The sequence below is a fragment of the Monodelphis domestica genome, chromosome 8 (assembly GCF_027887165.1).
Source record: "Monodelphis domestica isolate mMonDom1 chromosome 8, mMonDom1.pri, whole genome shotgun sequence".
NCBI lineage: Eukaryota > Metazoa > Chordata > Mammalia > Didelphimorphia > Didelphidae > Monodelphis > Monodelphis domestica.
The window spans coordinates 3,153,471-3,170,451 of record NC_077234.1 but is presented as its reverse complement, the minus strand read 5'-3'; the positions used below and the strand labels follow the sequence as shown (position 1 = coordinate 3,170,451).

The 16,981-nt window shown below is 47.5% G+C and overlaps 1 protein-coding gene across 5 annotated transcripts in view; it reads right to left on the bottom strand.

Moving 5' to 3' along the window:
- The window catches only part of ACAP2 (ArfGAP with coiled-coil, ankyrin repeat and PH domains 2), a 104,107-nt gene extending 88,164 nt beyond the window's left edge, over window positions 1-15,943 (bottom strand). For 2 of the 5 annotated variants that reach the window (XM_007505704.3, XM_056807432.1), the window contains exon 1: window positions 15,661-15,943. In XM_007505704.3, coding sequence (XP_007505766.1) covers window positions 15,661-15,713 — 53 coding nt within the window. In that variant the 5' untranslated portion in view covers window positions 15,714-15,943. The remainder of the gene's footprint in view (window positions 1-15,660) is intronic. The other 3 variants (XM_016426953.2, XM_056807431.1, XM_056807430.1) reach the window with 2 other exon arrangements.
- Window positions 15,944-16,981: the final 1,038 nt, after the last annotated feature.

The window sequence follows — 16,981 nt, the reverse complement described above, 5'->3', positions numbered from 1 at the left end:
TTCTGAGAAGGCCCCTTGGCTGAGGCCTCTGAACTCCCTTTGACTTACTCCAGGCCAGAGAAAATCTCCTACTCTTACCCTCTTCTCTTTCTTCTTCATTTCTTCCTTCTATCGTAATTAAGCCACCATAAAAATCCCAAACTGATGAGTATTTGATGGGGATTGAATTTAAATCTCTGGTGACCACTAATAAAATATTTTCATTCAACAACCCTAATTTTACCCTTAACATGCCAGCTCATCTTGGGGCCTATTTTAAATGCCTCCATTTCCCCGTTTCATTAAGGTTGGGTTTGCTTGAGTGCCTTTAATGACTGAAATGAGCTATTCTAAATGCACAATTTCTAAAATTATAAAGACTGATAAGGAGCTATCAAAGTAAAAACTGAATAAGCTCCATAAGTGAACCAATTGGGCACCAAAGGGTAGAGAAATTCTGTTTTTTATCAGGCTCCTGGCCTCATTTCAGTAAGCCTCTGTGGTCAGGCCCCAGCTGCTGAATCCCAATCAAGAGAGAGACCATTGTTGACTCAAGAGATGCGCTCATCAGAGAGCAGCTTCAATTACATCAGAGTGAGTACTGGTGCTCAAGCAAGAAGAGACACAGCTTGGACACAATTCTTCTCTAATCAGGGCCTCTGACTTCAGGAACAGCCTGAGTCCCACAGCGGCATGGCTTCCACATACCTCTGCAAAAGGCCAATAGGGTCACTGGCTCCCTCCAAGGTTACAATCAAGGATCCCCTCATCCTCTGCGCCTCAGGGTCATTCTTCACTCTTTACTCATCAAACTCATCCCACATGCAGTCCTGTACAGCCCTCTGTATGCCTGCTCAGAGACTCCCATGCTGTATGGAGTACAGGGCCCCAGCACCTTGTGCCTGGAGCCTCAAGTCTTCCCTCACTCCAGGCCACCTTCCATTCAGCTGCTAAGCTGATTTTCCCAAAAGAAGGCCTACACAGGTGGCCTCCCCTTCATCCCAGACTCCGATGCTTCCTAGTTAGCTACAGAATTAAAGAGGAAATGCTGTCTTCAGCTGTCCAGTCTTGGCTGTCTTCCCCTACCCCCACCTATACTCACCCGCTTACTGCTGTTCCTCCCTCACGATACTACTGTTCCACTCCAAGCTCTCCACTGGAGCCCCCCCCCATGCCTGGCATGTCTGCCCTCCTCTCCTCTGCCTCTTGAAATTTTTCATGAGTCAGTGCTAATCCCCCCTTTTGCAGGAGGCCATTCTTGGTCCCCTCCCTGTGCCCTTTCTCCCGTCAGGGTCCTCCCAAATCTGGAAGTATTTGAATGTTTGTTGATCCTGGGGTGTCATCCCTCCCCACTAGAACACGAGCTACCTGGCAGCATGGAGAGTGTTTCTACCTTTTGGGGTATCCTAGAGCTTAGCTACTTGCCACATGGCCAATTCTTAATAAATACCTATAGGTCGACTATTTGCCTCCCTGAATGAGTCTTTTTACAATTGATTATTTGGCAAATAACATACTATGCAAGTGATTCTTCCGATGGCACACATTTGCTTACCTAGTCTACAAACAGACTATGAAGTTATTGCTTCAATTTGTTACACATTATCTGCAGCTAAAACATTTATGGAAAACAAACCTGGTAACCTCTATCAGATGGTTTGCAGTCGAGGGAGGGAAGAAAGACAGAGAGAATTTGGATTGCAAAAGTCTAGAACCCAATTGTTTAAAAGTTGTTTCTATGTGTAATTGACAAAATAATAAAAAAAGAACTGGTTAAAAAAGAAAGAAAGGGAGGGAGGGAGGAAGGAAGGGAGGGAAAGAGGGAGGGAGGGAGGGAGGAAGGAAGTCTATCCTCTCCATAGACAGAGCAAGTTGTATTATTGTTGCTTCCTTGCTTTGTGTTGCTCTCTACATGTTCTATCATCTCCTTTCTACCTTCCTATTTGTTTCAGCCACTTCAGAGTATTCTCCTTAAGCTACAAACTGTGTTAGTCCATCATGAAAAGTATCACCACTTCATTAACAAAAGAAACAAAAGTTTAAGACGAATTTCAATTTAGTCACTGAAAATCCCAATTGATAATGTTAGCTGTTTTTCAAGTTTGTTTTGGAAAGAAGCTTTTTTACACTGTATCTATCCAAATGACTGACACCGAGAAATATAAACAGGATGTTATGGGACTTTGAAGTTTCCCACAAAGGGGTCTGACTTTGGACTGAAATCTTTTATTTTTTAAATAAATGTTAAGAATATATTTTGTTTTTACCATCAAGGGAATTTCTACAAGTATTTTTTTCCTCTTCCCTCTCCCAGAGGGCCTCCCATAAAACAAAATTTTTAAAGGAAAAAAGAAAAAATAAAACAAAATCAATCAAAACTCAAGAAAATCTGAAAATATGCACAATATTCCAGACACAAATCTCCCATCTCGGCAAAGGAGGAGGCACTCTTGTTCTTTTTCCTTTTGTGATTATTTGTTTTATACAGTTTTGAGGTTGTTCCCTCCATTTCTATTGGGTGCCTGTTTTCCTGGCTCTGCTTCCCATGCTCTGCATCATTCATCTGTTTCCTCCATATTTGTCATTTCTTCCAGCACAAGAGTCTTCCATTATATTCATGCCCCACCAATGGTAGAGTCATTCCCTAATCAATGGGCATTCATTTGTTTCCAATTCTTTGCTACCACAACAAGTGCTTCTATAAAATGTTGTTGTAAGGGGGTGAGCAAGGCACTGGGCTTGGAGTCAGGAAGCTCGGCCCTGCGTCGTCCTGTTTCAGACACTTCCTAGCGATATGGCTGTGGGCAAGCCTCGAATAAGACTAATAATAATCTCACCAACATATTTGATGTCGTACTTACTATGTGCCAAGCATTGTGTTAAGTGCTTTACACTTATGATCTCATTGGATCCTAATAAGCCTGGGAGGTAGGGACTGCTATCATCCCCATGTAACAGATAGGTATTACCAGACGGATTGAGTGACCTGCCCAGTGTTGCACAGCTAACAAAGTGTCTGTCTGAAGCCCGATCCGAACTCAAGTCACCCTCGCCCCAGGCCCAACACTGTACGGAGCTGCCCGCTAACCTCTACGTGTCTCAGTTTCCTCCTCTGTCAAAGGAGACATCATAACAGCCCCCCCCCTCAGGCTTTCTGCCAGGATCAAATGGGATCACAGTGATAGAGTCCGACGTAAATGCTGCTGTGCTTGTTATCCATCACTTCCCCAGGGCATAAGCCTAACCGTGGGACTGCTGGGTCAAAGGGTACAGGGACAGTTTGTCAGCAAAATTCCAAACTGCTTGCTCCCCACCCCAATGCACCAGCGCGCCCACCTGCCCACAACCCCTCCCACACGGCCTATTGCTCTCCTTCACCTCTGCCAGGCTGCGAGGCATGAAGCGCAGCCTCGCCTGGCCAGTGCGTGTCAGAGGGAAGACCCGCAGGGCTGGCCCTTCATCCCCGGCTTGGGCTACAGGCTGCCGGGCTGCTCACAACCCCGACCCTGCGCGTGAAATGCTGCTGGCTCGCTGTCCCTATTTCAGTGGCAAGCCGTCGAGGGACCGCCGGGCCCCCATGCCGGGCGGCGCTTGGACCAAGGTCCCTCCTGCCCTCTGGTGCTCCCTGAGAGAGGAGCAGCAGCATCTAATCACTCCGTCACGTCTCCGTCCCAGCGCCCGCCGGCCACACCTAACTACGCAGGTAGCTCCAAGCTTTGCCAGGCTCACGGGATGGGTAGACCACGCAAATCCGAGTACCTTATTGTGCCAGCTGCCAGGCTTCGTCATGAACCAGAATAAAAATAGCCACGGCTGCCTGCGGGGTGTGCCCACGCTCCGGGGGCCTGAGCTGAGTCATCAAAGACACCGAACCCAGCATCAGTGTGGCCCCAGAAAGGCCGCTGCTTGAGAAGGGCAGAAGAGGCGGGCGCCGGCGGGGAGGCCACCCTTCTCCTGCTGCATTTTCCCCTTAGTTTCCGCATCCCGCTCCCAAGGCTTCCAGGTCAGACTACCTTCGGCCGGTTTCTGGGCTTTGTCGATTCGGTCCAGTGTTGCCTCTTTTAGGGCACATAGCCAGAACGAGGTCCGTCCATTGTAACTTTCTAACATCTTGCGCACGTCCCCTTCTCTTCTGTGGCCCTGCCACACCAGCTCGGTACAGGAGGGCTGGCCTCAACTCTCTCCACTTCAGTCCATCCTCCCCTCATCTGTAAAGGAATCTCACGCCCTCACCCTACTCAATAACCTCCTGTGGCTCCCTATCCCCTCCAGGATCAAAGACAAGCCCTTCATCACCCAGCCCCCTACAAGTACTCTTCCATCCGGTGATGCTGGCCTCTTGGCAATTCCTTCCACAGGAGGGGACCCTCCATAGCTTGGCTCCGGGCATTCTCTCTGGCTGTCTCCCTGCTTGGAATATTGTCCCCCACCCCCCTCTGCCTCCCGCCTCCTAGGCTTCCTTCAATTCCCAGCTACAATCAACTACAAGAAGTCTTTGTCAACCCCTGTAAATCCCAGGTTAGTACAGAAATCGTTCCTGACTGGCCTTCATGTTTTCCAAGAATCCTGAAGGACTTGAACGAGACAAGGAGAGGGCTTAGGGGTGGACGGGTTCCGTTCTCTAGGTCTGAAAGGCGGAAGCCAAGGCAGAGGAAAAGGAAGCACACTCTCCTGTAAAAAGCAGGAAGAAAAGGGGCGAATTGGATAGGTTTTATCCTGGAGGGATATGAAAAGATACCGACTGAAGAAAGGGGGGTGTGGAAGCAGACAGCAAGTGACCCTCCCTTCTCCCTAAAAGGGACAAAACAGAAAGACAGCAGCAGGCCAGCAAGGTCCCAGCTGGAGCCCATCTAGGAATCCCCTTCCTCTACTGCAATTCATGCTGCCTCATCCCACTGGGCTGAAAGCAATGCTCCTACTTTACATGAATAAATGCAAATAAACTCTGGATAATACAAATCTGAAGGCCTGGCCCGATCCAAGGGGCTTGCTCTTTGCACTGACAGGACTAGTGGTGGACATGCAAAAGCTCCCCACCGAGATCCTGAGGGGAAGATTGTTCAAAGGCAGCCTTAATACAGGCTGGAGGGTTTGCCAAGCTCTGAGGCTGGATGCCACGTCTGAACATACCTCTTAGAGGAGGAGGCTCCAGAGGCCCCTCGACGAGCCCTTACGCGGAGGAGCTCGGCCTCCGGGCAGAGCCCACCTCGTCTCCGAGGTCGCCAGAGCAGCACGTTGCTGGCTGAGACTCAAGGGAGCTCCAGTCTGAGCTCAGAAATGGAGGGGCCTGGGCTGGATCCACGGACACTGGCCTCCTGATCTCACACAGCCACTGGCTACAGACCCGCACGCGGTGGGCATTACACCGTGCACAGAGTCTCCGTTTAACTGGAAGCTCCTAGCGCTTCAAACTGAGGCTTCAGGTAATACACCTACAACCTATTCCTGACAGAGTTGCCAGCAAAACGGCAGCTCCCAGCTCCAAAGAAGGGCTCGGCTCCGCAGCCACACACGTCCCTCCTCCAGGACTCACTCTGAAAAGGAACCATATGAATAGCCCAAAACGCTAAGCCTACCAAACGGGCCACTTCTGGGCAGTCAATCCAGTAATGGAATGCGAAGGAGGCTGCGTGGGGCCAGGAGAAGGAAGGGGAACCTGCAGGCACCAGCGGCTGCTCCTGCAGCACTCAGGAAAGGCCTCCAGCCACCTCCTAGGGTGGCGGAGTTCTCAGGCTTCAGGCTCCCCTTCTCTTCGCATCTCTTTCCTGAAGGGAAACACATAATTAACCACCTATCCTGGGAACTGCTGAACTCATCCATCAGACAGAAGTGATTAGAAGTCATCTCCACAGCCAGGTCCCTTTCAAGAAATTCACGTAAAATAGAAAGACTCACATGGAGAGCAGGGATTGAAGCCCACTCTGGGCACCCAAGAACTCGAGAAAGCAGTGGGAGCAATCAGGATCTCAGCCAATCAGTGAAAAAGTTAAAAAGAGAAACTCGGTATTGCTGAAAGGGACCGTAGACAAGGAATTCATTTCAGTCTGTAGCATCTATGCACCTAAAGATTGAAAAGGAAAAGCTACACAAGCTACAGGGAGATAGTAAAGTACTAGTGGGGAGACCTCAGGGCACCACTTTTCTGAGTCAGGAAAAAAAACTTTACCAAAGAAATAACTGCGGGGGAGTGAAGGAAAAGCTAGACAGAACTTTAGAAAAGTTAGCCATGCCAGTACTTTGGGAACTACTGCATGACACCTTTACAAAAACTGACCGGCTATCTGCACACAAAAACCTCACAAATAAAGAAAAGTAATATTAAACACACATTGTACTAAATAAAATTCAATGAAAAGTATACATAATAAAGGGCCAATGATGAAAAAAGATCAAAAATCAACTAGAGACTGAATAACAATTCTAAAGAATTAGTGGATCAAAGAACAAATCACAGAAATATCAGATCATTTCATTCAAGACATAAATGCCAACATCTTCTGGGATGCGGACGAAAAAGTCCATAGGCGAAACTATATCTCTAAGAACATTCATCAATAGACGAAAGAAAAGATCAAGGAGTTACACATGCAACTAAAAAAAATCCAAAAGAACCCACAACAACAAATTCTTAAAACCCTAATTAAACACCAAAAATCTAAATACTGAAAATTTTAAAAAGGGTCCAACAAAAAGGAAAGGGGGGGAGTGCCACAGAAAAAGAATAGGTAAAAGAGTAAGTAAAACAAATAAACCATTAGCTTTTTTGATTAAAAATAAGAAACCAAAGTACCAATAACAAATATGGAAAAGGAGAATTTACAACAAATAAAGAAATCAAGGATATTAGGAAATATTTTCCCCACCTATACATTAATACAAAAACTTAAATGAAGTGGATGAATGTTTACAAAAATACAAAATACCCAGATTACAAAAACAGGAAATAGAAAAATGAACAAATTCCAAGGGGAGGAGGGGGAATTGAACAAGCCATAAATGAACTCCCAAAAGGGAAAAAACGCAGGACCAGATGGATTCACAAGGAAAAGATCAAATACTCAAAAAACAACTAATTCCTTGCAAAAATAACAAAAAAAGATCACACCAAATTCTTTCTATGACACAATTATGGTCTGGATATTTACAGTCAAACAAAAGAAGAAAACTATAGATCAATATCCCTAATGAATATCTTTTTTAAAAAACCCTTACCTTGTCTTAGAATCAAGACTATGTAGATAAGAGGTAAGGGCTGGCCAATGAGGGTTACATGACTTGTCCAGGGTCACAGAACTAGGAAGTATGAGGCCACACTTGAACCCAGGACCTCCTGTCTCTAGGCCTGGCTTTCAATCCACTGAGCCACCTAGCTGCTCTTATCCCTAATGAATATCAATGCTGATATTTTATTTTAAATTGTTGCAAAAAATCTCATATAACAAAGATGATACACTAGGACCAGGTTAGATTTATATTAGGCATTCAGAATTCATTTAATATTGGGAAAACTGGAAACATAATAGCAAGAACAAAAATCACATGATGTGTCAACAGAAACAGAAAGCAGAAATGAAAGGACTTCTCCTTAACATGATAACCAGTATTTATCTGAAACACAGAGCCAGCATTATATAGTAAGGCTGGTGACTACCCACTACAATGTGACCCGATGCTAGAAATGCTAGCTATACACATTAAGAAAAGGAAAGCAAAGTCATAGGCAAAGAAGAAATAAAATGACCTTTTTTGCAGATGCTCTATCTCCTGGTATGCTTAAAAGAACTCTCACCAACCCAAAAAGTCTCTAAAATGATCATTTCAGCAAGGTTGCATTATATGAAATAAATCCACAGAAATCATCAGCATTCTAGTGTAATACCCCAAAAGCCCAAGAGAGAAAAGCAGAGAGGGAAATTATATTCAAACCACTATAGAAAATATAAAACATTTCGGTCTGCACACAAGACAGAGGAAGCAGACAAACAGAGCTACAGAAGGGAAGACAGACCTTATTAACTAGAGAAATAATCTCTGCTCACCGGGATGCCTAACCAATAAAAATGGCAATACTGCCTAAATGAATGTATTTATCCAGTGCCGTACCAATCAAACTGCCAAAGGATTCCTTTATAAGACCAAAAAAAGGTTTACTTGACCTGGAGAAACAAAAGGGAAATAATGGCTGAGGGGGGCGTCCCAAGTGTGAGGGATAGAGGCTAGCAGTACTAGAATCCAAACTGTACTACAAAATGAAAATCACATCCATTTGATGCTGTTTTAGAAAACAGGACAGATCAATCAGTGGAACCGAGTAGAGGGTAGAGAAGTGGACAAAGCACCACCCTTCGGAGCCAAGAGGACTTCTGTTCAAATGTAGCCTCCGACACAAATTCTGTGACCCGGGGTAGTCACTTCCAGCTCTGCCTGCCTCTTTCTCATCAGTAAAACGAAGATTACAAGAATCCTACCTCAAAGGGGTGAAGTGAGATAAACAAGAATATTTAAAGGAGCTTTTTCTGTGGTGCCAAAGAACTGAAAGCTAAGGGGTGGCCACCAATTGGGGGAATCGCTTTTGAAAATAATGGAATCTTACTGAATTATAATAGAGACAAGTTCAGAGAAACTCAGGAAGCCTTATATGAAGTGACAGATTCAGGGAAGCAGAACCAGGAGAGCAGTCAATACTCCCACATCAATTGTAAAATGTTTAATTCTGAAAGACTCTGCGATCACTACAATAATCAGCCCTGACTGGAGAGAAGGCCAATGAAAACTGCTTCCACCTCTCCGAAGAACTGGCAGACTCTGAGTGCAAAGTGAAATGTCTTTTCTGAACAAGGCCAATGCAGGAATTGGCTATCCTTGAATAGACTTCCTGTAACAAGGCCTCTCTTTTTCTTTTTAAGTGGGGTGCTGGGGGAAGAAGTTAGGGGTAGATGTGAAGGAGAAAAAGAAGTTTGGTAATTGGAAAAAATGCATTATTTCAGGTAAAAAAACACCCCAGAGTTATGTGAACTGATAGAAAGAGACAGGCTTTACTAGGTTAAGGACCATGAATACGGGGCTATAACTTGTGTAAACTTTCTCTCTCCCCACTGGTTACACAGTGTTCTGTAAACCCTACTTGCTTAATACATGCAAGTCTCTCCCTTCTTTGCAGAGGTGGAGAATTCTGGGTGAGTCCTGCAGACTGTCAGATGGTGGATGTGCTGCTTGTTTTTGCTGAAATGCTCTCTTCTATCTTCTTCCTTTTTATTTTTTGTTTCTGAGATGGTACATTGGAGAGAGGGGAAAGGAAGGAGACATGCAGAGGTGAAGGTGATGTAAAAACAAAAGGTGGCAATGAAAATCAGTCAGCTTTTAAATGTCAACAATGCACTGTGACTTTAGGAGCAGTCAAGGCAGTAGAGTCCAGCAGACATCTTCAGTTCAGCATGTCTCAAATGGGACTCCCTATTACTGCGGAGGACACCACAATCCTCCCAGTCCCTCAGGCTCACAGCCTAGGACTCCTCCCTATCTCTTACCTGCCCCCCCCAAAGTCTGACTCGCCAAAATTGGCAAGTGGCCACGGCCTGTTACTTTCACCTCCGCAATATCTCTCTAACACATGCTCTTCTCTCCTCTGAAGCTGCCCCCCCTCAAATTTGGATTGCTGCAAAGTTGCTGGTGGGTCTTCCCTGCCTCAATTCTCTCCCCGTTCCATTCATCCTCCATTCAAGCCCTCAGGTCTGGCCATGTCACACAGCCCATACTCAACTCACTCCAGGATTAATCAGAGAGTGCTGTTAAGCATCCAAATCCTTCCTCATCTGCTCCCTACCTTCCCAGGCTTCTTATCCCTCATTCTCCATCACATGCTCTTCAACTCAGTAACACTGGCCTGCCTATTCCAGAACAAGACCCTCCATCTCCAGGCTCTAGGCATTTTCCTTTGGCCATCCCCGATGCCTAGAGTGTTGCTCTGACTACTCAACTTCCTGGTTTCCTTTAAGTCCCAACTAAAATCACAGGAAGCCTTCCCCAACCCCTTTTCATTCCAGTGCCTTCCCTCTATTAATTCTCTCTGTCTAGAGCTCGCTATGTATATCTCTGCCCCCATCCCACTCTGCTGTGTACAGTGAAAAAATCCACCAGAGATTCGAATCCAAGCCCTCTGATACCAGGAACAGCATCTCCTCCACTCATCCTACTGGCTGAGCCTCCCCAGCCTGTCCAACTTGGGATCCTGCCTCATCCTGTTCTCTGACGTTGCTGCCTTACCCCATAGGGAAGTGTGCCCCGCCCAGGACCTGGCATCATTCCAGGTGGGACTACCAAGTTCCCTGGGAAGATTCTCTCCCTTCAGAGCTCCCATAGTTGACTCCAATCAAATGGTTTCCAGATGCCAACATTATTTGAAATCAAGGATTCGGAATCACTCAATCTGAAAGATAATGAGATTGTTTCACAGCTCAAAGTACTCCATGAAACCTAAGGAGGAGGGCTTTACCAATCAGATGAGGTCAGTCTTCCCAGAGAAGATCATGAAAATCAAATTGGACTTTAGAGGCTGGGGAAGAATTCAAAAGAGCTAGAGAAAGAACTAGTTTCTCTTGAAGAAGAAAAGCACATTTAAGGGACAGAGGAGAATAGTTTGGTGAAAACATAAAGTCCCTAGAGGAGAATAGCACGAAGGGGCAAAAAAAACCAGGATGATAACCAACTGGGAAGGACTTGAGCCACAGACCGGACATAGAGAAGATGACCATTTCATCAAAACGCCCTGGGAATTCTTCCTGGAATGGAGGAATGACATTCCCAGGCTCTGTAAGATGAGCCTAGGCAAGAGAGAAGCCATCACAGGAGCCAAGGCTGATGGCCCGCCCTTAGAAGAGACAGATGGGCAGGATGCAAGAGAAGAAAGGAAGGCCAGAGAGAGCCAGGTCCTTCAAGTTCTACCAAGCAGCCAACACTCTAATCCTGCTGCCTTAGGGGATGCAGGAATAGGGCAAAGGCTATACCCTGAGAAGGCTTGCCGATGGTTCAGATTCAGAGTAGAAAGAAACAAACCCCTTAGTGAGGGCTGCCAAAATCCGGGCTTGGCTCCCAACAATTTATTAACCTTTTCATCTATAACTTAAGAAAGAGCCAAAGGGCACACTCTTATCGTTTGTAGACCGTCCTCAGCTAGGAGAGAAAGCATGACAGGAGTTGGGACCTAAAAAGAGAAACTCAATCAAGCCTTACACTTGAGTTTTATAATAGGCTTAACCTGGGAGAGAGATGACTAGATGGTGCTAAAAAAGACTGGGAAAAGCACTGAATGAATGGTAAGAGCAAGGAGCTACGAGCAAAACCGACAAGAAAGGGAACATTGCTCTGGGTTTATTTGCTGCCCAAGTGAAAGTGGCCACTGTCCCCTGTTTCCCCCATCCCTCTAACTCTCCTCCACAAGGTGCTCTGGCCTGACTGAGGACATATCTGTAGCACTCTGTGCTCAGAGGGTCACTGCGAAATGAAAAAGCTTCCAGGGAAGGGCAATCAAGATGGGCAAGGCCTTGGGCTAATGATCTACGATGTCTAGAGAGGATGCACTGGAAGGGACACACTTGTTATCTTTAAGGAAAAAGAAATTCATTCACCTAACATGAAATGCCTAGAGAAGCATGGAAAGATTAATATGAATTGATGCAAAGTGAAAGGAGGAAAAACCAGAAAAGCAATGTATACAACAGCAATGGAAAGAGCCGAATAAGGGGAGCAACTGCAATTGAATACTGCAAACGTATAATGACCAAGCTTGAGCCCCCCAAAAAGCAAGGGGAAGGCATCTCCTCCTCCTCCTTTAGAAAGGTGGAGGGATTAAGGGGTATAAGATATTGCATTATTACCAAACTATTTATATTAGTTAATTTTGCTTAATTTCCCCCCACCTTTTAACTAATTTAGTAATCAATTAAATTAAATGGTCTCCGGAAGGGAGAAGGGATACAAGGGGAAATATAGGCAGTATAAAAACAGTATCAATTAAGATGTTTTTAAAAGCACAGAAGGGATGTATAGTATCTGTATATTATGGATAGAAAATCCCTCCAACCCTTAAGTTCAGCTTTTAGTTTCCAAAGGAAGATGTGGGCCCAGGTAGCTAGGTGGCAGAGGAAAGAGTCAGACAGAGAGGGAGGCTTTGGGTTTAAATCTGGCCTCAGACACTTTCTAACTGGGTGATCCTGAGCAAGTCACTTAACCAGCTTTGCCTAACCTTTACCGCTCTTCTGCCTTGGAACCAATTCTTAGTGATTCTAAAACAGAAGGGGGGGTTTTAAAAAAGGAGGATGTGTTTGACAAATAAAAGAGAAGTCCCATTCCCATAAAGTATCTCTAAACTGTGAAAGCTCCAATGCAAATCCAAAAACCTGTCCTTAACCAGGTGAAATATTCTCCAACAAATCCTGGTCAGAATATATATTTCTATTATGGGAAAAATACGAAAACCTAATTTTGTAGCTATGTTTTCAGCTTGAGCCTAATAAGACATTTACACTAATTTTATCCTTTTAATGCATCCCTTAAAATGAACTGAAAGCACACACTCACACAACTAAATGTGCCCATTAAATCTTAAATGATGTTGGGCATTAACTTAAATTAGCCATTAACTGGATTCAAGTTAACTAGACCTTACTGGTGCAATTCTGGCCTACTATCAGCCTCTACCTCTTCTTCCCAGAAGATTGCTTTCTTTCCCTGCTTGTTGGGGAAGTGCCTTTCCCCCTTATCATGAAAGGCAGGGTTCTGGAATCAGGGAGGACCTGGGCGGGAAGGAGCCTGGTCACTTATTTCTTATTATGACCTCAGAAAGTCACTTCATGTCCTAGACCTCAGTTTCCACATTAGTAAAGTGGGAAGGAGCCCAGACTGAATGGCAAAGTCCATCCCAGCTCAAAACCTACACTCCTTCACATGTGTTCAGTCTAAACAACAGCAGATACAGCCTCTACAGACTTGCTCCACCTTCTTGGATGCAGCAATTCAGAATCTGTGCTAAGACCACAGCACAATTTCTATGCCAGGGAGGCAGGTTCTTTATAGAAAAAGGAACTTTGGCTTCCCCCTCCCCAATCCAAGGGCTCAAAGGACCCATGGACTCTGGGGTTCCTTCAGCTCTAAAGCAATGACCTTTTATTATGGACTCTGATCCTGGCCAAATCACTCCTTTTCAGCCTCAGTTTCTCTGCTGTAAAATGGGGATAATAATGCTTCCTTGCTCTACTCCCAGGATTGGCATACACCATATAGACCTTAAAGCACTATAGAAACATGGGTTAGTAGAGCTATTAAGCTGGGTTGCTTATAACATACAATATGCAATTAAACAGCTGTCAGGCACATTGTGTAAACACAATACATGAAAGCCAACATACTGAGGGTCACAGAAATCTGTCCAGTGAGTGGGAAGACCAAACCAAACAAAAATCCACTGGACTTCTCCAGAATTAGAAGGGGTTTCATCTTTACATTTGTCTCCCGAGCTCCCAATTGTGAATGTTATTCAAAGGTACAGGAAGTGCACACCCTGTGGCAATGACTGCTGCTGCTGTTCAATCGCTTCAGCCGTGTCCGACTCTCCATGACCCATTTGGGGTTTTCTTGGCAGAGGTTCTGGAGTAATGGTCTTTGTCTCCAGCTCATTTTACAGATGAGGAAATAGAGGCAGAGTTAAGTGGCCTGCCCAGAGTCACACTGCTATTCAGTCTCTGTCCATCTGTAGGTGTGGGTCTTCCTGACTCTAGGGCTGGTTCTCTGTCCCACTATACCACCCAACTTCACTGGGACAATGATCATTTCCTAGCAATTATCATCCTCTACTAAATACTCAAAACAACTCACACCAAGTAAGCCAGATTTTATTTTCCCAATACTTAAGGTGGTCAGTGGAGCAATAATTCACACAATTTAATTAGTGAATTTATTTTTTTCTACTTCAAAACATTATAGATTATTCAATGGCTTCCTTGATTTCCTTTTTTTTTTAAACCCTCAGCTTCCATCTTGGAATTAATACTATGTATTGGTTCCAAGACAGAGGAGTGCTGAGGGCTAGGCAATGGGGGTTAAGTGACTTGCCCAGGGTCATACAGCTGGGAAGTGTCTGAGGCCAGATTTGAACCCAGGACCTCCCATTGCTAGGCCTGGCTCTCCATCCACTGAGCTACCCAGCTGCCCCAGTTTCCTTTATTTCAACAAAGTTCAAAGCTATCACATGACCTATGACTGACACCAGCAGCTAGAAATTTTTTCAAATTATTCAAGTTGATTTAGAAAATTGTGGAACAAATGCCACATAAAGCCACATTTTGTAGAGGAAAATGGGCTTCCTTTTTTTCTCTCCTAAGTAAACTGCTGAGTCACAGCTATGAAAACTTCAAAACCCCAACTTGGAGATGTCACTGGAAGAAGTTACCATTTTAAGCACACAACAGCACTTGGGCTAGAGAGTGCTTTGAAATCTATCTGGGCATGAGAAGTGTCCCATCGGGATCCAATCAGGAGGCAAAGGTAGGTGAGTTTTCTCAAGTCTTCCAAATCAGAAATAAAAGATACAAAGAAAAAGATTTTAAAGCTCTGTGATCAGCCTAGAAGAAAAAGAGCTTTTCTTTCCCTCCACATACTATTCGGGCTGCAAAAGGTCCTTTGAAAACATGGTTTGCAAAGTCTCCCTTCTTCCCAATTGCCCCAGAGGATGGTTAGTCCAAGGAGCAGCTACGGAGACCAGAGGTCTGCCCCTCGGCAATGCTGGGAGTCCCGCACCAAGTGCCACATGGCCCCCACTGGGCCCCAGCCGGCGCTGACAGCATGCATTGGCCCAGACCTGCCGGTGCCCGGCAGATAAGGACATTTCTCCAGTTGAGTGTCCAGAGCTGGCCTTCAGCATGGTGAAGACCCAGGCCAGGCTGGTGTCAAAGCAGAGCCTGAGCCTCGCCAGAAACCACTGGCTCCAAGGCTGCCTCAGAAAGTGCTGGCACCAGCCCTAAGGAGCCAAGGCCCAGATGGTGTCTTGGGGTGGTGCCAGCCCCAAAGGGCCTACCTCAGTCAGTGTCTGACCCCGAAGGACCCTCTCCTGGGCAACGTCTGAGGGGTGACCCCAACCCCAAAGGGACTTCCCCTAGGGGATGCCTCCGGCGTCACCCCAACCCCAAAGAGGGGAGGCCCAGACAGGGCTCAGCTAATGCCTGTTCCCCAAAGCCTCCAGGGCCTTTCCCCGCAGCACCCACAGCGAAAGGGGGGGCGGTCAGCTCCCCTCACCCCCCAAGGGTTAGCCCCACATCCAGGGAGAAGCCTAGGAGCCCCACCTCTCTCTCTCCCTTTAGAGCACTGACAGACACCCCCCAAAACCAAGGGGTGTTAGAGCAGACGAATTCCCCCAGGGAGGGGGGCCTCTGCCCCACGGCAAGCAGTGGTGCGGACGGAGGTCGCTCGGTTCGGCACTGCCTTAGTTTTCCCCCTGCATCCCCAAGGCCCGCACTCCCGGGTCCACTCAGACCCAAGTTCCCGGGGAAATATACCCCTTCCCAAAGACCCCCCTCCCCGTCCTACAGCGCATGCGCGGAGAAGCCTGACAGCAGCGGCCCCGGCCCCGCCCCCTCCCCCTCCAAACCTCCCCCCCTTCATGGTCCCCCTCCCCTGGGGCAGGGGTCTCACCGGAAGCGAGGCGAGTCCTTGAGACACTCCTCGAAGTCCACCGTCACCTTCATGCTGCCTCGGCCGGGCGCGCGCACGGGCCTGACGGGCGGGGGTACAGAGGCGGACACGGGGCCGGGGCGGAGGCTGAGGCACTAGGAGCCGGGCCGGGACGGAGGCGGGGGAGGGGCGGGGCCACGAGGAGGACGCGCCGGCGCGGGGCGGGGCGAGGGCGGGGCCTGGGGCTTGCGTGCGATGCGGGAACGGCCGCGGCCCTGACGGACAGGCCGGGCCTGCCAGAAGGCCAATGGGAGGAGCCTGCGACCGGATTTCCCGTGGGCGGTATGGCAACGGGTATGAGTGATGGCTCCCGGGGCCTAGGGCGAGAGGGGACACCTGAAAACTCCGCCCCCGCCCTGACGACATCAAGCCAATCGCAGCGCTGCGCCAAGGGACGGCAGGCCAATCGCAGCCCAATCTGTAGGGAGGCGGGCCGCGGGTTTGGGTATTGAGCTCACGTGATGCCCTCCTTCCCTCGCGCTTCCTATCCAGCCCTCCCTGCCCTCCCTCGCCCTCCATGGCGGCTGCGCAGTGGCGAGGATACTGGGCGCACCTGCTTTCCCTCTCCTTAGGGGTTTCTAGAGCAGCCCACGTGGCGCAGAGCAGAGCCCAGCAGTTGAGTCAGAGGCCTGGGGGGGTCCAAGGCTCACTCTGACCCCCAGCTGGAGCCATCTCTTATGAAAGACACCCTGGGCAATCCCTGGAGGTCCCCGGAGGCGCTGCGCATGGCACGGGCCTCCAGGAGCCCAAGGCTGAGCTCCCTCCACCGAGACCACATTCTGATTCCACTGTGGCCCGACGCAGGGCCCCCCCCCCCACGCACACACACAGCGTGGAATCGGGCGTGCCTCTGGCCAGGGCGCGAGCTTGTCAGCGCAGGGAGGCTGGAGAGGACCCCAAGCTCGGGAAGCCGCCACTGGCCATGGGCCATCGCTGCTGACTTGATGGCGGTGGAGGAGAGAGTGAGGTCCAGGTCTTGTGAGCCTATTCAAGTACAGAGGACAAGGGAGGCTGCTCAGGCTTCGGCTTTAAAGGAAGCTCGGAGCTGAGAGCCAACCTCAAGGCAGAACTGGACACAAGGGGCCTCGGACACTTCCTAGCCAGGTGACCCTGGATAAGTCACCTAACCCCAACCATCCTTAGGTCTTGGAATGGACTCTAAGTATGGTTTGAAGGGTAAAAAAAAAAGAATATAAACAGGCAGCTTTCAAAGAGAAAAACATTCCAGAAATGCACATGAAATTAAAACAGGAAGGAAAGGGGCACTTATTGTGCTAATGTT